Genomic DNA, 21,815 nt, shown 5'->3' on the forward strand with positions numbered 1-21,815 from the left:
AGCACCCAGATAAGCTCAGTTTCTAAGGACAGGTGATGAATACGACAGTCCCTGTTCTGCCAACCCACAGTTGAATGTGTTGGCATCTTTCCAAGGACTCACCTTGGGCAGTAGGCCCATTTTTCTGCTAGGCTTTTAGCTGTTCCTTGCTAAGGCCTCTTTCTCACAGCCCATCTTGCTCAGGCCCTGGTGATGTCTCTACCTTTCCCCACCTGTTTCTAGCTCCTGCCCGGGCTGATGGGGTGTGAGGGGACCCTGGGGAATGGTGTGACTGGTGCCCAATGCTGCATGTGTGTGCTCCACTGGGGACTGCCAGGTTGTTGGGGATGGGGGTTCTCTGGGAGCTGGGTTCTGATCCTCAGTGTACTCTTAAAAGGCCTTCTGTGGGCTTCTTTGCCTGTCCCCAGCCCAGAGCGAATTCAGGTATGGGCCTTCAGGGTCTGCTTGGGGCAGGACTGGATGCCAAGGTGGCTCCAAGAGTGGAGGGGCAGGAGGAGCCTTCAGACTGTTGGTTCTGCTGCCCTTTTCTGGTCTCTGTCACTCCTTGCAGCCATCTATGGGCATAGCAGGCACCCTACCCCTGCCTTGGAGTTTGTATTGACCTGGAGTGATGGCCCTGTGGCCTGGCATGGAGTTTGGGGTGTTGGGCACCTTGTTGAACCCTGTTAACCCCTTTCTTTGCCCACCCCTACCCCTTCCACTGGGCACCCCAGGAATATGTGACCCTGGCAGAAGTTTTCCAGCTGTGTTCCCGCTTGGACCCCTATGCTTCTGCCACCCCCCCCAGTGTGCTCGCCCAGCCCCTGCCTGACAGTGAGGTACCAGCCACTGAGGGTGCCCACCAATGCCCAAGGACCTCTTTATGGATGGCCTAGATTCCCCCTTGGGCCTGGGTGGAGCTGGGGGGACAGAAGGATCTGTGTTCGACAGAGAGGGAGAAGGGCAGCCTGTATAAGGGGAGGTTGGGAGTGGTTTCTTTTCTTCCCTGGGGCCTTGGGAGCTTTCTTCAGCTCCTATGGCCTGGAAAGGGGCAGGCCTTCTGCTCTAGGATGAGGGCATCGAGTTGAGAGGACTGGTTTTCCTAGGCTGCAGGCTCTGTACTTCCTGTCCTTTCCCTCTCTTCCCCTGTGGGTAGGGCCATCTTATGTATTCTAGCTCCATTAACCTCTTATATTCCCTCCTGCATCTGGCCTTGCCCCAAGTACGTGATGCTTGAGCAGCTAAAGGTGATGCGGGACACCTCGCCCATGCCCCCAGCCCCTGTGCCAGGCCTTTCTCCCTGGGCCTCCGCCTCCCGGGACCTGGTTCCCACCACCTGCCTTCCTCCCATGCTGCCCTCCTCCTCGTTTGCTTCCATCACGCCTTCACCCAAGGTTGGTGGTCTGTGAGTTCTTGCTACCCCCACCCACGACTGGTGTGCTCCGTGTGTGTTTTGCTCCTGCTCACCTGGCCTCCTGGCTCTTGGCCAGCCCAAGGGGAGTGCCCAGTGCCTGCAGGCTCTGTCTGGTGGCTGGTTTCATGGCTGGTGTAGCACATGTCTGTGGTCTGGAAGTTGTACCCTGACTGTTTCTCTTTGCCCTTAGTACATTCAGGGCAACTGTTGTCTCACTGTTTTTCTCTTCTTTTTCTTGATGCTCTCCTTTCTCCCTTCCTTCCTCCCCTTCTTCCTTCACCTTCCTGTCCATTTCCCTGATATGGCCTTCCTTTAACCTTTCCCCTCCTTCTTCCTCTTCTTTCTTCTTTCTCCCTTCTCCTGCCTTTTCCTTTCCCTTTATTTCCTGGCCTTTCCTCTCCATCCTTCCCCTCCTGTCCCCTTTTCCCCTCCCCATTCCCACCTCCAGATGGAGAAGCTGCTGCTCCCTGCTGTAGACTTAGAGCAGTGGTACCAGGAGCTGATGGCCGGGCTGGGGACTGGCCCCACTGCAGCCTCCCCTCACTCTTCTCCCCCGCCTCTGCCCGCCAAAGCTTCCCGTCAGCTGCAGGTAACCCCTCCTTCACTGCCCATCCTCCCCAGCCTTTGCGCCTGTCCACTCTGATTCCTCCTGCCAATCCATCAGCCACACAGTACCACCTTGAGTGGAGGTGTCAGCCCAGTCAGGGCAATGAGGGCACCTCTGGGCCCTGAGAAGGTCACTCCTTGGGCAGCTATCCTAGCATTTGGGCAACCAGAGGGCCAGCCTCCATAGCCTAAAACTGTCTGATTGAGTGTCTGGTGGAAGGGGATTCTGGAGCTGTGGTCAGGTTGGGATCTGTTCAGTGCCCTGTGCTGAGCTAGGCTGTGGGTCTGGCCTATGCTTGGCAGCTCCCAACACCCAGAGCTTCTCACCCAGTCTGGTGGCCTGACAGGCTCTTGGGCCTGTGGCAACTGGAATTAGTGTGTCCTGGGAGAACTGCTGTTCTCCTGGTTTCTCTGCTTGTTCTCCTGGTTTCTCCAGCAGTGACACTTGGAAGCAGAAAACAAGGGGCAAAGACTCTGAAGTGAGAGCCCAAGCCTCCTCAGAGTTGCCATGGAGGGCGTGGGCCTACCTGAACCTGCAGCAAGCAACTGACCATGGGGTGGGAAAGGGAGCTGGGCTAGTCTTCTCCTTAGGTTTCCTCCACTGACCTGCTGCAGTGCCTGACATTGACCATTTAAGATCATCCGTTGAGTGAAGGCACTGTATCTGTAAGACTGTGACCTCAGCTAAAATTTCATGTTTCCTTGGGGAGGAGTTTGATCATATAAGACTTCTACTGTGTACCCAGCTGGTTAGAGACTTTAACATGTTTTGATTCTCTTAATCATCACCATAGGCCTTTGAGGTACATGAAGTTAACTCATTTTATAGGTGAAACACTGGAGCATGGAGAAGATAAGTAATCTTTCCAAGGCCACACAGCTAAGAAGTAGCAGAGCTTATGCCAAGTCAGGGTTTGTGACGCTAAGGGCCATATTTACCACATGCTAGTGCTGTAGGGGAGCTTGGCCATTATTTAGTCTAGTCCTACCCCCTTCTTTTGCAGAGAAGGAAGCCAAGGCCCAGAGTAGGGAGGTGTGTGACTGAGCTAGGACCAGAGGGAACCCAGTTTCTAGTTGGTCTCCTGCACAACCCTGCCTGACTGACATTAAATCCTTGCATGGGTCTGTTTACAGGTCTTTTCTTAGACCCAGGGTTGGGCTAGGGATTGGCCCAGGGAGGAACAGCATGGAAAGGAGAATTGGCAGCTGCCAATAGCATCTGGCCATTGGGCTGGCTCAGGAGGCTTGTTGTCAGAACCAGAAGGCCTGAGGCCTAGTGCCAGAGTGATACGTCAGATCACAGCCAGACTAGGTGACATGGGGGAGGTGGCCAATGGGGGAGCCAGAAGTCACTGGGCACTATCTTTTCTTTCCAGGTTTACCGCTCCAAGATGGATGGCGAGGCCACTAGCCCCCTTCCCCGGACCCGCAGCGGCCCCCTCCCCTCCTCCTCTGGCTCTTCCTCCTCCTCCTCCCAGCTCAGCTTGGCTACCCTGGGGCGTAGCCCTTCCCCAAAGGTCTGAGGACAGTGGGTGGGGCTGCACATGTGGCAAGGGATGGAGACTGCCATGCTGGGGAAAGGCCAAGACCACCCATAAAAGCCTTGGGAATGGGGGTGAGGGCCTTCTGAGCCCAGGTCCAAACTCTCCATTCCTCTGCAGAGCGCTCTACTCACCCAGAATGGCACGGGCAGCCTTCCTCGAAACCTGGCAGCCACGCTGCAGGACATCGAGACCAAGCGCCAACTAGCTCTGCAACAGAAGGGTGAGTGACTGCCCCGCCAGCCCACCTGCTCTTCTGAGGGGACCCTGGATAGTTGCCATGCTTCCTCTATGTTCATACCTTTCACAGGATATTTTTCCTTTCATTGGGATCTAGGCCAGAGCAGAAAGGATTTAGAGGAGTGGGTACCTAAAGAAGAGCTTCCTGGATATTTATCTAAAGCCTTCAGGGCTGGAGACTAAGGGCCTAGGGGACTGTGACATCTTTCCTAGAGAGCCTAGCCAATAAGGGAACTGCTTGTTGACCTGAGTCGGGTTAGACATTGCCCTCTCTGGAGGCAGGGGATGGATTTGATTACTTCTAGAAATGGTTGCCTGAGATATTGGCTCTGGGGACCCAGGAGTCCTTGTTGCTTGTGTGCAATTTGGTTGTTTTGAAAGCCCATGTCTGTGCCTCTCTCTCCTCTTACCACTCTGTGTCTCTACCGTACCCTCTGCCCGGGGTCCCCCACGCCAGTCGAGTCGCTTCCCGCCGAGCCCCTCCCAACCGACGACCCAGCAGGTAGAACGTTGGTCACAGAGGGCATTGCTTTGGCCAGGCAGCCCCTGCCCTGGCATCAGCATGATGTGTCCTGCCCAGGTCCCCACTGCCTGCAGGCAGGGTCCCAGGCTGAGCTGGGTTGGGGTGTCTGCTGGCCTCACCCCTCCAGCTGACCTCTCTTCTGCCCTCAGCTGTGCTCTACCGTGTCTCCCCTGCCTTCTTTCCCGTGTTTGTTGTTTTTGCTTCTGCATCGCAGGGGGGTCTGCATTGGCATTCTGGGTGCTCATGGGGTTTCCGCCATCTCTTCTTTCTCCCTTCTCCAGCAGGCAGGGTGGGTGCATGCATCCTGCCTAGACCTACTTAGGCCTTGGTTGTGAGCTGGAGCCAGCTGGCTGTCATGCTGCCCGGGCACTATTTGGGTAGGTTTGGTGTCCTATGTGGACTCAGGATGCGAAAGAGCACTGAAGCCAGACTCTGCATCTGTGGCCGGTTGTGCAGGCGACTGAAGCATTGGCAGAGCAGCCAGGCCTAGAGCTGCAGGGGCCTTAGGGAAGCTGCGGGGAGAGGGGGCTGCTCTGTGTTAACCTCTCCCTGCTTGTCCCTCCTTCTGTGTGTGGTGCTGCCACTGGCCTGCTCCTTAGCTGGGTGGGGAGCCCACTGTGACTCCCATCTGTCTCTCCTGCAGGACAACAGGTGATTGAAGAGCAACGGCGGCGACTGGCTGAGCTGAAGCAGAAAGCGGCAGCTGAGGCACAGTGCCAGTGGGATGCCCTGCACGGGGCAGCCCCCTTCCCAGCGGGCCCCTCGGGCTTCCCCACTCTCATGCACCACTCTATCCTACACCACCTGCCTGTGGGGCGGGAGCGTGGGGAGGAGGGTGAGCACGCCTACGATACGCTGAGTCTGGAGAGCTCTGACAGCATGGAGACCAGCATCTCCACTGGGGGCAACTCGGCCTGCTCCCCTGACAACATGTCCAGGTACCCCCCATGCCTGGGCCCACAGCCTCCTTCAGCCACCGCCTCAGCTCCTTGATGCACCTTCTCTTCCCCTTCTCTCCCCAGTGCGAGTGGTCTGGACATGGGGAAGATCGAGGAGATGGAGAAGATGCTGAAAGAGGCTCACGCAGAGAAGAACCGGCTCATGGAGTCGAGGGTGAGTCTGACCTGGATCAGGGAGGCAGAAGGTGATGGGGCACAGAGCTGCCTGCTGCCTGTCAAGGGCCTGTGCTCCACCTCAAGCCCTTCCACCCATATTAGCCTTGCCACATTCCCTTGGGGTAGAAGATGTTTTAAAAGGTTGTATTCCTCAAACAGGTTTAGGGAACCTTGGTGAGATTACAACTTCATGGCTCTTAGGAACAGAGAAGGCAGCACAGTAACCATTCTCCCACCAATAATTTCTTGTATGGAAACTTCCAGTTTTTGCATGTTTACTTCTGTAGACTTTTTGGCAACTACAGGAATTTTGATTCCTGTCTACCTGCATGGCAGGCCATTCCTCTTGGGACTGGTTAGGAAAGGCAGGAACTGTGGGTGAAGTATAGACCAGAGGAGGAGGCAGATGTCCAAGTCAGAGTAGAGGTGTTGGGTGGGGAGCCTTGGGAGCAGAGAGGGCTGACAGCTCCTTCACATGGGCATGGAGCTGGGATTCAGCAAAGAGGGACCCGTGGTTTATCCTGGGCATAGGCAGGCTGATGAAATGTGTGCCTAGGAAGGAGAATAAATAAAGGATCTGTAGAAGCTGTTCTGTGTCCACCATTCGAGGCACTGTGCATGTTTGAGATGAGAGTGGGACACAGAGAGTAAGGTCAGCAGTTTGAGGGATTTAATAAAAAACAGATACGGACAGTTTGAATGGAGGACCAGCCAGAAAAGAATGCCTCCTATCTTATTTATGTCTAAGTATGGCAAATGTGTAAGCATCTCCTGGCAAATGTGGGGAAAGGAGATTCTGCTGAGTTTTGAGCTGGGAAGAAATAGTAAATGGGAGTTAATGGTATAGGAGGTCTTTATTAGTAATTACGACATATAAAGCATCACTGACATGCTCTGTATTTAATTATTTGTTTTAATGACTTCTAAAATCCTTTTATAGTGGCTTTTATAAGTTCAGTTCTGACCTTAGTCTGTAGTCACTTTGTGCCCATAAAGTTTGAAGTTCGATAGCAGATGTTTCTAATTTGGAGTTTCAAAAGGCCTTCAGTTAGTGATTGGGAAAGGACTATATATTAGCTGTCAAAAAAAGTTATCTAGATAACCCATGTTCCGAGAATTCAGATACAATTGTCAGAGCCCCATTTATTTTTCGAGTGCTTTCCTACTGGAATCAGTAATGAGCATTTATATACATGATCTAATTTCATTTTCACTATAATTCCAGGAATGGGTATTCTTTTTTCTTTTTTTTTCTTTTTTTTTTTTTGAGACAGAGTCTCGCTCAGTGCCCAGGCTGGAGTGCAGTGGCGCGATCTCGGCTCACTGCAAGCTCCGCCTCCCAGGTTCACACCATTCTCCTGCCTCAGCCTCCCAAGTAGCTGGGACTACAGGCGCCCGCCGCCACGCCCGGCTAATTTTTTGCATTTTTAGTAGAGACGGGGTTTCACCGTGTTAGCCAGAATGGTCTCAATCTCCTGACCTCGTGATCCTCCCACCTCGGCCTCCCAAAGTGCTGGGATTACAGGCGTGAGCCACCGCGCCCGGCTGAATGAGTATTCTTAACTTCATTTCACAAATGAGGCAATTGAGGCTTAAAAAGTTTAAATGTCTGGGTGCGGTGGCTCACACCTGTAATTCCAGCACTTTGGGAGGCCAAGGCAGGCGGATCACCTGAGGTCAGGAGTTCGAGACTAGCCTGGCCAACCTGGTGAAACTCTGTCTACTAAAAATACAAAAAAGTTAGCCAGGCGTGGTGGCAGGTGCCTGTAATCCCAGCTACTTGGGAGGCTGAGGCAGGAGAATCACTTGAACCTGGGAGGCGGAGGTTGCAGTGAGCCGAGATCATGCCATTGCACTCCAGCCTGGGCAACAGAGTGAGACTCAGTCTCCAACAACAAAAAAAACAAAGTTTAAATGATTTTATCAGGATCACAGAGCCCATAGTGGTAGCAGGGCCAGGGTTTGAAGTCAGGACAGTCATGCTTAAAGCATTTCTCTTTAACCAGCCAGGGCTCTTGGAGAGGGTGGGCTTTGAAGATGATGCCTCCTCATGCCAGACTACCCTGAGGTGGATGCCTCCTGCAGCCCTGCCCAGGTGTGACGAGGGCCAGTGGGGGAAAGAGGATGGCCATAGGTGCTGACCCCTTGGCTTTGGGGGCAGGAGCGGGAGATGGAGCTGCGGCGGCAGGCCCTGGAGGAGGAGCGGCGGAGGCGTGAGCAGGTAGAACGGAGGCTACAGAGTGAGAGTGCCCGGAGGCAGCAGCTGGTGGAGAAGGAGGTCAAGATGCGGGAGAAACAATTTTCCCAGGTGAATGGGCGGTGGAGCACAGTGGTGGTTGGCTTGACGGTGAGGGCTGTAGAGAAGTAGGGAGACCCCAGGGTTTCTGTGTTGGGCTGTAAGACCTGTTCTACTCCAGAAAAGATTGCTGTTGGCTTAACACAAGCAGAATTCTACCTGGGACTCATTGACCCCTAAACATAGACCTACCAGGACTGTTCAAATGTGTGTGTGTGTGCTGGGGTAGTGGGTTGTAAGGATGTGACAGGCCACCTTGCAGACATCCAGGATCAGAGAAGAGGGTCTGGATAGGTGTCCCAGAGATGGGAGCTGGTAGTCAAAAATCAGAGTGGCTCCCCTTGGCCTCTCCAGGGCTTCAGATCTGCTTCATGAGCCTGCATTGCACCTTCCCTTCTGCTTCCCCTGCTGCCCTTCCTGCATGTGGAACTTCAGGGTGTGCTGCCCCACACCCTACAGGACCTTTCATCTCCAGTCCCCATCATCAGTGGATGACCTCACTCTGACTTTTGTTTTACATCTCCAAGACAGAACTGTACTAGTTTCTCTTCGGGACAGAAATCCCTCCTTGCCCAAAAGCCAGCCCTACCCTTTCTCCTTAAACAGGAGACTTGAGCAGAACAATTGAAAGCAGAAGGAGAAATTGGTTTGGGCTGGGAAATCTGCCCATGTCTCTGGTCCCAAATCCTGACACCTACAACCCCCCATGAGAATCTGTAGGACTTAGATAGGCTGTCCCTTCTGATTAGGTCTCTGTAGGCTTCCCCAGGTTGGGAGTCCTGTGGAATCTTTCCCAAGCAGTGATCACAGCTCCCTCATTTCCTACAATGCAACAAAATAAATTCTAAGGGATAGGTCAACTGGATTGGGTTTGGGAAATAATGAGAAGGGGCTGGGCACAGTGGCTCACACCTGTAATCCCAGCACTTTGGGAGGCCAAGGTACACAGATCACTTGAGGCCAGGAGTTCAGAGACCAGCCTGGCCAACATGGCGAAACCCCATCACTACAAAAAATACAAAAATTAGCTGGACATGGTATCACACACCTGTAATCCCAGCTTACTCTGATGGCTGAGGCATGAGAATTGCTTGAATCCAGGAGATGAAGGTTGCAGTGAGCTGAGATCGTGCCACTGCACTCCAGCCTGGATGACGGAGTGAAATTCTGTCTCAGGAAAAAAAAACAAACAACAACAAAAAAAATGAAGCTCTGTGAATTTTACCCCTGTGGTTGGAATATTTGTAAAATGCCTGGTTTCCCTTTCCTGCTTCAGTCAGTGACTGCTCTGGGAGTCTGTCTTCTAGCCCCTGTCCTGGGGCTCAGGCATTGCAGCAGTGGCCACTGGTGTCTGGTGTGGGAGATGGGTAGAATCAGCTCTCTATGGGGTTGTGTGTTTTGTTTTTTCTTTAAATAATGTGTGATGTTTCCTGGCCATTTTAATGTTCTTCTAGGAAAGGAAGAGTAGAAAAATATTCCAGCTGACTGAAAATTCTAGTTAGTATCAGAGGTAGAGTAAACCTTAGTAATTACCTAGTTCAAAGCCCGTGTTTTACATGGAAGGAAACTGAGGCCCAGAGAAGGGATGTGACCCAAACAAGGTCCCATGGGAAGTCAGAGACTAGATTTCTTATTGGACTTTTCTTCCCAGAGCATGTTCTTATCTGGCCTCTTGCTTTATTCTGTTTGGCTCAGGAGGGAAAGGAGGGACAGGGCAAGACAAAGATGCTGTGTCTTGGTCATAGGTGGGAAAACTGAGGCACAGAGTGACTTCGCAGTTTGCCTGGCCCTAGATAGAGTCAACGTAGGCATGGTAGGTCCCCACTTTTGCCATAAGCCCTATGGAGCCAGAGTGACCACCATGGGCTGGGGATGGGTGATGTCAGGCTGTTGGGGTTTAGAAGTGAAGCCAAGGGGCCTGGACAGGGAAATAATGAGGGAAGAGAGGAGACTCTCCTGACCCTCCCTCTTGCTCCCAGGCACGACCCCTGACCCGCTACCTGCCAATCCGGAAGGAGGACTTTGACCTGAAGACACATATTGAGTCATCAGGCCATGGTGTTGATACCTGCCTGCACGTGGTGCTCAGCAGCAAGGTACAAGGCGTGTGTGGCCCTGGGGTGCTGGGGAGAGGGAGGACCCCATGGTGAGAGGCACCTCCTGGGTCGTTGGAATAGTGGCGTCAGTCTCTACCCTTATCTAACCAGATCTCTGTCCCAGGACCTGGTGTGCTGGCCTGAAGAGATGTTGGGGACAGTCCCCCATGAATACAGGCACAGGCGATGGCACACACTTAAGGCTTAAGGGCTGCACATTTGGGTCCTTCCTTACTCCTGCTTCCCACCAGGTCTGCCGTGGCTACTTAGTCAAGATGGGCGGCAAGATTAAATCATGGAAGAAGCGCTGGTTTGTCTTCGACCGGCTCAAGCGCACCCTTTCCTATTATGTGGGTGAGTTCCAACAAGGCCGTCCCGGGGGCCAGCCAGGACCCCTGGGCTCTGTTACCCAGCATGACTGGCCTTCTAGAAGGAGGCCAAGCTTCCAAGTAGGGGACCAGAGGCTTGGACTGGGCCTTGCCCTCCTTCCCTGAAATGTACACAATGTACCTGGTTCACCTCCATTTAGTGTTCATTCATTCATTCCTTCATTCAGCAATGTTACTAAGCATCTAATAAGTTCCAGGCACTGTTCTAGGCTCTGGTGATAAGTAAGATGGCCACAGCTCTCTCATGGAGCTTATAGTCAGGGAAGCAGACAAGAATTATAACAATGCACAATGGGTATGCTGATAGGAGACATCCAGGCTCTGCAGGAGCATGGGGTCTTATGGTCGGAGTTGGGCTGGGAACTCCCCCTTGGACAGATTCCATCAAAGACTCCAAGACAAGCAGTTGAACAGTGCCAAGGAGTGCTCAAGATAGCCCAGGAACAGGCCGACTAGACCCTCTTGCTCCGTCAGCTCTCTCCGTTCGAGCCTCTAGCCTAGTTTCCCATCCCTGGAACTCCCTTTGTACTTTTCCCACTTGGAGCGTGGGATGCTGTGTTATACCCTAGTCATGAGAAGGTAAGGTATGCCGCAGTAACAAGAAGTCATAAAATCCCAGTGGCTGTACAGGTGCAGTGGCTCACACCTGTGATCCCAGCATTTTGGGAGACCAAGGCGGGCAAAGAGCTTGAAGCTAGGAGATTGAGACCAGCCTGGGCAACATGGTGAAACCTTGTCTCTACTAAAAGTACAAAAATTAGCTGGGCGTGGTGGCATGTGCCTGTAGTCCCAGCTACTCAGGAGGCTGAGCACGAGAATTGCTTGAACCCAAGAGACAGAGGTTGCAGTGAGCCGAGATTGCACCACTGCACTCCAGCCTGGACAACAGAGTGAGACTCTGTCTCAAAAAAATTAATTAAAAGGCCGGGCATGGTGGCTTATGCCTGTAATCCCAGCACTTTTGAGAGGCCAAAGTGGGCAGATCACATGCTCAAGAGATCGAGACCATCCTGGCCAACATGGTGAAACCCCGTCTCTACTAAAAATACAAAAATTAGCTGAGCATGGTGGCACATGCCTGTAGTCCCAGCTACTCAGGAGGCTGAGGCAGGAGAATCACTTAAACCCGGGAGGTAGAGGTTGCAGTGAGCTGAGATCATGCCACTGCACTCTAGCCTGGCAATAGAGCAAGACGCCATCTCAAAAAAAAAAAAAAAGAAATATTAAAAAGGAAAATCCTAGTGGCTTACAAGTACTAGGTTTCCTTATGCCCGATACATGTGGACTGCACATCGTGAGTTGGTGGGGGCTCTGCCCTGCATCAGTGTTGTCTTTACTTCAGCATGCCTTTTGGGAACATTTCTGGCCACAGTGGCAGAGGGAAAGAGAGGCTTAAGTGAGCCTGGCCTTGGTATTAAATGTCTCAGCTGGGAAGTGACACACATCATTTTTGTCCACAATTCATAGGTGGGGCTGTCTGCCAGTCACACAGCCTCACCCAGCCACAGAGCTGGGAAGAGCAATCCTGCTAGGAGCTCAGAAGAGGGGAAAGGGCTGCAGAGTTTGGTGCCAGAGATGCTCAGGTCTGGAGTGCCCATTTCCCCCCTAACCTGGTCCCTGATCACCTGCTGGCTCCTCTAAGAAGCCTTCCCTGACCAGCCTGGGTCCTGGGTGTTTTGAGGAGGCAGGAGAGACAGAAGCACAGGTGTCCCATGTTTCTCTCTGCGCCAGGAAGGTAGAGGGAATAGGGACTTTGGAGAGGAAGAAACAGGCCTGGGGAAAAGAGTTCCATCTGAGGCATGTTGAGATTGAGGTGCCTCTGAGACATCTAGGTTTAGGAGGATGGTCAGGATTAGAGGTGGAGTAATAGTTGAATCAGGTGGAATAATAGTAATAGCAGATAACCTTTATCAAGCACTTGAATGAGCCAGGTGCTATGCTAAGCACTCTGAATGCATCATCTCATTAATCTTTGAAATAATCCTATAGGGAAACACTATTTTTATGCCATTTTACAGATGAGGAAAATGATGCTCAGAGAGGTTAAGTAAATTGCCCAAGGTCCCACAGCTCCTAAGAGACAGAGATAAGTCTGAACCTGGGCAGTCAGGCTTCAGAGCAGAGAAGAGGGGAGGGAGAGGGCCGAACCCTGGGGCAGGCCTACCTGTGTGGGGAAGGAGAAAGAGGAGAGACCAGCAGAGGGAGAAGGGGCAGGAGACAGGAAGCCAGCACTAACCACATGCCAGGTGCTGGGCTGGTGCTTGGCATATGTGGCCTTAGTTAGCGTCTGTGAAACAAAAGGAGACCAAGTTCAGATGGCAGGAATAGAAATGGGAGCAGAAACAGGGAAGGAAGCCAGCCAAAGGAGCAGACATTCACAAGCAGGAGGTGTCACCAGCGATGATGGATGCTGCAGAAAGGCCAAGAAAGATGTGGCCCAAAGGCTGTTAGACTCAGGGATGGGAGCTTGTCAAGAGAAGGCTTTCTGCTGTGCATGGGGCCAGGAGCCAGATTGCACAAGATTGAGGATAGGTGGGTGGTAAGGAAGCGGAGGCAGGAGTGTGTTACTATTTCCTGTGAAGGAAGGGATGAAAGAGAACAGGGGCTGGAGGGCTGAGCAGGCCCAGAGCCAGGCAGGGCTGGTCCTTTTCCAAGGAGGAAATGTCAGAAATGGGCCTGGATAAGGGCCCTGGGTGCCGTGCCTGTTCCGCTTGGACCCTCTTCCTGCCAACTCGATAGAAACCCCCTCATTGCATGGAGTCCAGATTACATATTATCTCTAGGAAGCCTTTCCTGACCCCACCTTACTAGGAGTGATTCCCATCCTCCTCTGAACCCCTGCATTATCCAGCATCTGTTTTTCCATGTGACATCAATCCAGGAGTGTAATGATACAATAACAGTGTCATGTTATGTGCCACACACTGTGCTGAATACCTTAAATGTGTTCTTTCATTTAATACTCATGAAAACCTGTGATGCGTAGGTGGTCTCATGGAGTTCCTAGCCATGCCTTTACTAGCTATTTACATAGCTGAGTGTCTGTATTTTCCTCCCTGTGAGATTGTAGTTTCCTAAGAGAAGGGTCTCTGACTTCTCTCTGAATCCCGGTGTCTAGGATTCATTCATTCAGCATTGAGTACCTACTGTGTGCCAGGCACATAGTTGTTTGTGTTGGGGGAGGTAGACCATGAATGGATAAAGGAGGATTCCGATGCAGCATCAGTTCTATACAGAGGGGCATCTGTGCTGTGGGAACACAGGAGAGCACAACTGTGCACTGTCATGGTGACATTTTGCGATGGGTCTTGAAGATTGTTTAGGAGTTTGCCAAGGAAATGGGCTGGAGGAGACAGTTCCAGCATACAAAGTGTATTACTAAGGGAACAGTGAGAAGCTCAGATAGGACTTGGGACTCATGCAGGGGAAGGTTGTGATACAAGGCTGGAGGGACATGTTGGCACCAGTCTGTAAGTTGCCTTTACCAAGCCATGGAGGTTGGGGAGAGGAGGAGCACTCGGGGAGGAGCTTACTTCCAGCCGGCACCATTGAGTTTAGTGATTGGCGTGACCTCTCCTGTAGGACTCAGGCTCACTGTTAAGGATATCAGCTGTAGCATCTGAGCAGTGCCACAGACAAGGTGGCCCAGGCCCTGTGCTTTCCCTTGACAGGAATCCTGCCCCTTCTCACTGAATGGTCACCTCTGCTCAGGTAGTTGGCCCCTTTCCTGCCACCTCTGACTTCCAGAGGCTATATGCTATATGTATATGCTAAATGCTCTGTACACATCAAGGGAGTGTGCTTCCTTTCTTTTTATTTTATTTTATTTTATTTATTTATTTATTTATTTATTATTTTATTATTTTGAGACGGAGTTTTGTTCTTGTTGCCCAGGCTGTAGTGCAGTGGTGCGATCTCGGCTCACCACAACCTCCGCCTCCCAGGTTCAAGTGATTCTCCTGCCTCAGCCTTCCGAGTAGCTGGGATTACAGGCATGCGCCACCATGCCTGGCTAATTTTGTATTTTTAGTAGAGATGGGGTTTCTCCATATTGGTCAGGCTTGTCTCAAACTCCCGACCTCAGGTGATCCACCTGCCTCGGCCTCCCAAAGTGCTGGGATTATAGGCCTGAGCCACCGCGCCCGGCTACTTCCTTTCTTTTTTAAAAAAAAATAGGTAGCCGGGCGCGGTGGCTCACGCCTGTAATCCCAGCACTTTGGGAGGCGGGTGGATCACGAGGTCAGGAGTTCAAGACCAGCCTGGCCAAGATGGTGAAACCCCGTCTCTACTAAAAATACAAAAAAATTAGCCAGGCATGGTGGCGGGCGCCTGTAATCCCAGGTACTCAGGAGGCTGAGTCAGAGAACTGCTTGAACCTGGAAGGCGGAGGTTACAGTGAGCCGATATCGTGCCACTGCACTCCAGTCTGGGCAACAGAGTGAAACTCTGTCTCAAAAAAAAAAAAAAAAAAGGCCGGGCGCGGTGGCTCAACCTGTAATCCCAGCATTTGGGAGGCCGAAACGGGCGGATCACGAGCTCAGGAGATCGAGACCATCCTGGCCTACACAGTGAAACCCCGTCTCTACTAAAAAATACAAAAAACTAGCCGGGCGAGGAGGCGGGCGCCTGTAGTCCCAGCTACTCGGGAGGCTGAGGCAGGAGAATGGCGTCAACTCGGGAGGCGGAGCTTGCAGTGAGCTGAGATCCCGCCACTGCGCTCCAGCCTGGGTGACAGAGCGAGACTCCGTCTCAAAAAAAAAAAAAAAAAAAAAAAAAAAAAAAAGGTAAAAGTATTCGTATAGTTCAAAAATAAAAAATATATAAAAAGGTTTAAATTGAGAATTATGCCCTACCCAGTACAGGTAACTACTTTCATTAATCTCTTGTGTATCCTTGTAGAGGTTCTTTTTTTTTTTTTTTTTTTTTTTTTTTTTTTTTTGAGACAGAGTCTTGCTCTGTGCCCTAGGCTGGAGTGCAGTGGTGCGATCTCGGCTCACTGCAAGCTCCACCCCCCCGGGTTGATGCCATTCTCCTGCCTCAGCCTCCTGAGTAGCTGGGACTACAGGCGCCCGCCACCTCGCCCAGCTAATTGTCTTGTATTTTTAGTAGAGACTGGGTTTCACCGTGTTAGCCAGTGTCTCGATCTCCTGACCTCGTGATCCGCCCACCTCGGCCTCCCAAAGTGCTGGGATTATAGGCTTGAGCCACCGCACCCGGCCCCTTGTAGAGTTTCTGTAGGAGAATATAAACAAATACTTTTTCTTGCACAAAAGGTGGCATACAGTACATTCCTTTTTCACCTCCTAATGTGTCTTAGAGATCATTCTATATCAAATTTATCTATATCTAGATATTATATCTGGGTATATACTATAGGCTTATTTCTGAGTCTGTATCTGTATCAGATATTTCTTTCTTTCTTTCTTTTTTTTTTTTTTGAGACCGAGTTTTGCTCTTTTTGCCCAGGCTGGAGTGCAGTGGTGTGATCTCGGTTCACTGCAACCTACGCCTCCCGGGTTCAAGTGATTCTCCTGCCTCAGCCTCCCGAATAGCTGGGATTATAGGCATGCACCACCACACTTGGCTTATTTTTGCATTTTGAGTAGAGACGGGGGTTTCACTATGTTGGCCAGGCTGGTCTCGAACTCCTGACCTCAGGTGATCCACCCTCCTCAGCCTTCCAAAATGCTAGGATTACAGGCGTTAGCCACCATACCTGGCCTATATCATTTTACTTAACAGCTATATTTAGTCTTCCGTGATGTGGCACACACTAACTTATTAACCAGTCTCCACTTGATTGATATTTTGCTTGTTTCCAATCTTCTGTGACTATAGGCAATACTATACTTAATAATCTTGTATATGTTACTTTGTATATATGAAAGAGAAATTCTCCTAAATGTAAGCATTGGATCAAAAGATAAATGCCTTTCTAATTTTGATAGACATGGCCAAATCGTTCATAAGGGTTTTACCAATTTATACTCCCACCTGTCGTTAGACTACCTCCTTCACCATAGACTTGCCAAAAGCGTGCTGTATATTTATTGTATGTTTTCGTCATTGGGTTAGGCGAGAAGTGGTCTCTCAGTGAAGCTCTGATTTGTATTTCTCTGTGATTATGAATGAGGCTGAGCATTATCCATATCTTTAGGATTCTGTATTGGGTTCTGTTTGGGGGTCTTGGGAGACTGGGATCTTCACCCCATTTCCCAGATTTGGAAGCTCAGGCCGTGGAACTCCACATAAATGGAGCTAGACCTGAAGTGTGACTGGCTCCATAGCCCACCCTTACTTGCTTTGCAGACAAGCATGAGACGAAGCTGAAGGGAGTCATCTATTTCCAGGCCATTGAGGAAGTGTACTACGACCACCTGCGCAGTGCAGCCAAGGTCAGGGGTGGAGGGCACCAGAGGGGGGCCAGAGGGACAGCCATGGGGAAGGGGTGGCCTGGTGGGGCTCTGGGAGCAAAGGCCTCCAGCCTGCTCTCTACAGAGGCTCCAACCTAGTCCTTGTTCTCTTTGTCAACTTTCTCTTCCTTTCTCCCTCTCCCCTTCCCAGAAGAGGTTTTTCCGCTTCACTATGGTGACTGAGGTACCCCTCCCCACTTAGCTGTAACCAGCACATTAACACCTCCTGTAACTCACTCATCCCTGACCCTTGACTCTCCCCTTCATCCCCCCTCACTTCCCCCAGGCCCAAGAGAGGAGCAGAAAGCAGGTTGCAAAGAGCAAGAAGCTCCTCTGGGCTTGGGTGCCTCCCTCTCCTTGCTGCCTCGCTCCTCTCCTGGAAATGACAGCAGGATACCTCCCCATGGGGGGCTGATACAGAAGGGATGGCTGGAAGGGGTGGAGGGGACCCTCAGAGACTAGATTTGATAGGGAGAAATTGATACACAGGAGATATCTGAGGCTGGGGCCTGCTTCCCTAATGCAAGTCAGCCTCCCTGCCACCAACCCTCTGATGCCCACCCCAGTCCTGGTCTCTGCTCCTCTGGGGTCCCGGGGCCTAGTACCCTACTTATAGCTTTTTCTGTCTGCCCGTGTTTTGCTGAGAGGAAACTCTGGTCCTCACTGGAATAGCCCTTTGTGTCTGATCCTCTTGATACTCACTTTTGAACTTGGGGTGTCAAGGACCAGAGCCCCCCTTGTCAGGGTATAGCTCTGTCAGGGTCCAGGGAGTTTAGAGAGCCCAGGACTGCTGTGGTGTGAGAAGGGAACATTTCAGCCTGGGGCTCACATGGACTGGTAGGGACTAGGCTCTGGGCCTATTTAGGACTCAGTCCTAAGCTCCAGGGCTTTCCGGGGGCTGGGAGGGGAAAGGGCAGATAGGGAGGCAGGTGAGACTATTCCTGGGCATGGGTGAGCCCCATCTTAGACCTTCCTCTCTTCCCTTGGCAGAGCCCAAACCCAGCCCTCACATTCTGCGTGAAGACCCATGACCGGCTGTACTACATGGTGGCCCCATCTGCAGAGGCCATGCGCATCTGGATGGATGTCATCGTCACAGGGGCTGAGGGCTACACTCAGTTCATGAACTAACTGCTGTGGGCCTCCTGGCAGAGCACAACTGAGGCTTTTGTATAAGAAGACTTTAATATTCTGTAAAGAGCTTGGTCCTGTGAGTTTCTGGGCTCTGGCCTCCTGAAGAACCAGCCAAAAGAAGAAAAGTGGAGGTGGCTTTGCTGCCTCCTGGGAGCCCAGAACTTGCAGTAACCCTTTAGGGTCCTGCCCCGGGCCCAGCCAGGGCTGAGGAGCTGTTACAGAGAGGGCCTCAGCTCCGACCTGACACCTGCTCTCCCCAGCCTGTTTTTTCTAAAAGACAAATTATGGTACCATAAGCTGCCAAAGATCCCCTCCTGCCTCAGACCCCTTTGCCAGGGGCTTTGGGGGCTTAGCAGAACCACATCCAGAGTGGGGTAATAGCTCAGGCAGCCCACTTCCCACTTCTCAAACCCCACTCTGCCCCATTGTTCTCCTTTCCCATATCCTTTGTATCACCTTGCTCAAGGGCCAGAGATCTCAAGTGTCATCCTTGAGGTCCCAGCTCCATCCCCTAGTTGCAGACCCATCACCATGGTTACCATAGCGACTGCTTCATTGCCATGGTTACATACTAATTGCTGCAGCTCTGTGGCCCAGCCCACTGCTTCAGCTATGGGCCATCTGAGGGTACGTGCCATCATCTCTCCAGCCCAGGCCTCTGGGCATCTCATGCTGGGGGAAAGGGACTGAACACCTGTTCCCTGCCCCATGCCTGTGTCTTCAGCCCTTATGCACAGCCTGCCAGCCCCCCAGTCCAGCCCTCTCCCTTCCACTGGTGCCTTGCTTATAGCCAGAAGGGATGAAGCCGGGGGATCTAGGGAACAGAGGAGGAGCAATGCGGTTGGGAGGGGAAGCTAGAAAGGTTATAGTTGAGTTCTGTACAGGGTCAAGTTTCCGACAGGCAAAGAGGATTCCTCCGATGCTCCTAGAGGGAAAGCCTGAGCAGGAGATGATGCAGCAGAGGGGAAGGGCCCTGTGGTGCCACTGCCCTTCCTTCAGCCTCCGAAGGGCGATGGAAATGGAGAGTGGAGGACCAGGCCTCCAGCTGTCCGGCCTCGCCCTTCACGCCTTAACACAAAGCCCACCTCCCCTTCTCTCCTTCCCAGCATTAAGCCCTTGGTTGCGTGGGCCCAGGCTGGGGGTTTTCAGTATTTGTAAGCATTTCAGCAGAACAATAAAGCCTTTGGACTACGGAAGTGAGTGGAAGGCCGGAGGTGTGGGACTTGGCACTGGGGCACTTGGGGTAGGAGGGATAGGTCTTCCCCCTAGAGCAGGATTTCCACCCTGTTCAAGGTTCCAGGAGGGAGCTAGGCCCTAACCCATGACCTCCAGGTCATGAACCTGCCCCCCACTTGACTCTGAGGACAGGCTGGGAGGTAGGAGGGCATGAAGAGGCAGGGGAAGATGGGAACTGGTGCAGAGGTTTAATGGGACAGGAGCTGGGGCCAGGTGAAGAGGGGAGGGCTGTCACCACGGCAGGAGGCTGAACAGGAGGCTGGGCAGAAGGGTGGCCGCCAGGCAGTGGGGCTCCAGGAAAGCCAGCTGGGACCCTGAGGTCAGCCGGTCACCATAGCGGTCCAGCAGCATCAGGACCACGCCATTCGTCCAGCCAAAACCCTCCTGGGAGAGGCAGGGCAGTGGGGCCCGGTTTCTGGGGAAGCCCCAGACCCTTGGTGGGGGCTGTGGGCTCTCTCCCCAGGGGCACTGGCCCTGCCTAACCCCAGCAGTACAGGAAGCACCAGTCAGCTCGTCCCCTGGGCCGACATGCAGGTGAGCACACTGAGGCCTGGGGTGGGGGTCGTGGGCAGCAGAGCCCAGGAGTTCCCTGTAGGGCATTGGCCAGCCCACCCCTGGCCTGCTCACCTGAACTTCATACTCTCCTCCCCCACCAGGCTGTCCACCGTTGCTGATGTCATACTGGGGACAAGCGGATGGGGTGTAGGTCAGGCACTGCCCCCAGCTCCAGGAACAACAAACAACCGGAGCCCTTGGGGAGAAGCTGCTCTGCCTGCCCAGCAGCCCCTGCAGTGCCCAGGAGCGGCCACTGGGTGCCGCCACCATCCCAGCTGTGCTGGCCCTGGGCCCTGCTGCCAAGCCTGACCCACCTCAACACTGGGACGCCCTGGGGGTGGCGGGAGGGCTCAGGCCAGCTCACCTTCTCATACATGGCTGACTTTTGCGAGTAGACATCAAAGTTGGTTCGGATCCAATTCTGAGCCAGCTGGAAAGCCACTTCCTGGGCCCGAGGTAAAGGTGCCTTGGCCAGGCCTAGACCCCATCGGAGGCAGGACTCAACCTCCAGGTTTCCCATCCCAGACAGAGCAGAGGCTGCACCCTACTCTCCCCAAGGAGGGAAAGAGGCCTGGGTCCTAAGACTTACTTTCTGAGACCACGGGTCAAACTGCCCTTAATCGAGGGCGATGGTTTGAAGGGCAAACAGGACTGATTGCACTGGACAGGTCGGGTGGACATAAATGTTTGCCGAGTGGAGGCCAGGAGAGCAGAGGAGTGAGAGAAAGGACACGGGGCCTGCATCTTTTGTTAACACCTCCCCAGCACCAGGGAGGCCCACCTCTACACCCTGGGGAGGGCCCTTGGCTGTGCCAGCCCTGCCTCCTTACCTCTGATGACCAGGTCCTGCAGGGGGGCCCAGGCATTGGGGAAATCCCACTGCTGGCCTGTCTTCTGGAGAGAGGTCGGGATTCCATACTGGTAAGTCAGGATCCGGCTGTCCTAGAAGGTCCCAGACATTCCCATGACTGTGAGTGGGGCTGGACTGGGAGCCAGGACAGATACTGGGCCCCACAGGAAGCCAGATGTCCCCTTCTTGACTCTTTTCTTCTTGGCTCACAGCTGCCCCCCGGTAGCTCCGCAGGACCCGCAGGCTGGGACAAGAGGCACAGCCGGAGGAAGCGGCCTCCCCTGCAGGTCCTGCTCAGGGTCGGGAGGGGGCGGTGCTGCCTGCAGTGGACCCGAGCCACCTGCTGTGTCCTCACCTCCAGGTATTTCAGAGCCTTGTCCGCCACGCCAGGGTCAGAGAAACACCCAGCCCAGAGTGGAGTGAGGTTGGATGGGTAAAACTCTTGGTTCTTCTTCTTGTTCTCAAGGTCATAGTCGAACCAGGCACCGGTCTCCTCATCCCACAGGACTGCATTCAGGGCGGCCAAGCGCTGCGCCCGCAGGGTTCTGTACTTTGTGGCCTGGGAGTCGTTGCCTGGGGTAGTGCTGCCTTTAGACCCAGTAGCCAGCGCCCTGCCTGCGGGCCCCAAGCCCTTCGTGGCTCTACTTTGGCCTCCACCCTTTGTGTTTCTCTGCAAGGGCTAAGACACCCTGATGACCAAGGGGATGTGCCGACCTGGAACCGACCACACTTCTGGTCTCTAGGTCCTGGAATTTCCTGAGCATATGGCCCCACACTGCTCCCAGGGAACCACTGGAGCTGATCTGTCCCAGGGTCTATCCTCCCAAGGGTATTGGCTGAGTGGATTCCCCTAGCTCTCAGGGGGTCAAGAACAGCTGTCTGAGGAGAGGGAGTGGATGGATTTTGGATGTGTGGACTAGGGTTCCCCTCACAGACCCTAGAGACCCTCACAGTAAGAAAGGGAGGAAGAGGGGATTAGGGTGGCCTCCGTTTGTCCTCTTGTCTGGTACACAAATGTGAGTGCAGGCGTCCACTAGGGCGGGGCTCAACAGGCTGGGTTGCTGAAGGCCTGTCCTACTTCCTACTTCCAGTTCTATTGCCAAGTCTGAGGCAGGAAACCAGACTCCCTGCTTACCCTTCCCTCCTGGGGTGCTCACCCAGCCTGGAATAGAATTTGCTCATCAGCTCCTCTGCTTGGCATAGGAAGGCATTCAGGTCAACAGGCACCAGTTTGCTGGTTCGGATGCCACTAAGCGAGTTGGGGTTTGGGCCTCCGATGAGCCAGCGTGAAGAGAAGTCCCAGCCAGACTCGGCCCCAGCCTTGAGCTCAGCCCACAGAGCCTCCCGGTCTCCTGTGAGGACACAGCAGGGAACCCAGCCAGTCCCGCCTGCAGGATAGGCAGCCAATGACAGGAGACCAGAGCCTGA

The 21,815-nt window shown here is 53.1% G+C and overlaps 2 protein-coding genes across 57 annotated transcripts in view; one reads left to right on the forward strand and one right to left on the reverse strand.

The window, feature by feature from the left end:
* The window catches only part of PHLDB1 (pleckstrin homology like domain family B member 1), a 52,284-nt gene extending 33,345 nt beyond the window's left edge, over nucleotides 1-18,939 (forward strand). For 20 of the 50 annotated variants that reach the window (XM_077964443.1, XM_077964449.1, XM_077964453.1 and 17 more), the window contains 10 exons: nucleotides 1,842-1,982; nucleotides 3,376-3,516; nucleotides 3,661-3,763; nucleotides 4,947-5,241; nucleotides 5,326-5,416; nucleotides 7,580-7,726; nucleotides 9,694-9,810; nucleotides 10,062-10,164; nucleotides 16,509-16,594; nucleotides 17,603-18,939. In XM_077964443.1, the coding sequence (XP_077820569.1) occupies nucleotides 1,842-1,982; nucleotides 3,376-3,516; nucleotides 3,661-3,763; nucleotides 4,947-5,241; nucleotides 5,326-5,416; nucleotides 7,580-7,726; nucleotides 9,694-9,810; nucleotides 10,062-10,164; nucleotides 16,509-16,594; nucleotides 17,603-17,743 (1,365 nt within the window). In that variant the 3' untranslated portion in view covers nucleotides 17,744-18,939. Of the gene's footprint in view, nucleotides 1-1,202; nucleotides 1,374-1,841; nucleotides 1,983-3,375; nucleotides 3,517-3,660; nucleotides 3,764-4,946; nucleotides 5,242-5,325; nucleotides 5,417-7,579; nucleotides 7,727-9,693; nucleotides 9,811-10,061; nucleotides 10,165-16,508; nucleotides 16,595-16,763; nucleotides 16,797-17,602 lie in introns of all 50 variants that reach the window. The other 30 variants (XM_077964456.1, XM_077964460.1, XM_077964464.1 and 27 more) reach the window with 3 other exon arrangements.
* TREH (trehalase) overlaps nucleotides 5,683-21,815 on the reverse strand; it is a 35,814-nt gene continuing 19,681 nt past the window's right edge. For 2 of the 7 annotated variants that reach the window (XM_077964478.1, XM_077964480.1), the window contains exons 10-15: nucleotides 21,545-21,775; nucleotides 20,743-20,960; nucleotides 20,368-20,479; nucleotides 19,902-20,014; nucleotides 19,610-19,663; nucleotides 19,157-19,366 (exon numbers count right to left, since the gene is read on the reverse strand). In XM_077964478.1, the coding sequence (XP_077820604.1) occupies nucleotides 19,214-19,366; nucleotides 19,610-19,663; nucleotides 19,902-20,014; nucleotides 20,368-20,479; nucleotides 20,743-20,960; nucleotides 21,545-21,775 (881 nt within the window). In that variant the 3' untranslated portion in view covers nucleotides 19,157-19,213. Of the gene's footprint in view, nucleotides 5,971-19,156; nucleotides 19,367-19,609; nucleotides 19,664-19,901; nucleotides 20,015-20,126; nucleotides 20,198-20,367; nucleotides 20,480-20,742; nucleotides 20,961-21,544; nucleotides 21,776-21,815 lie in introns of those variants that run through there. The other 5 variants (XR_013404330.1, XR_013404331.1, XM_077964479.1 and 2 more) reach the window with 5 other exon arrangements.

The sequence above is a fragment of the Macaca mulatta genome, chromosome 14 (assembly GCF_049350105.2).
Source record: "Macaca mulatta isolate MMU2019108-1 chromosome 14, T2T-MMU8v2.0, whole genome shotgun sequence".
NCBI classification, from domain to species: Eukaryota; Metazoa; Chordata; class Mammalia; order Primates; family Cercopithecidae; genus Macaca; species Macaca mulatta.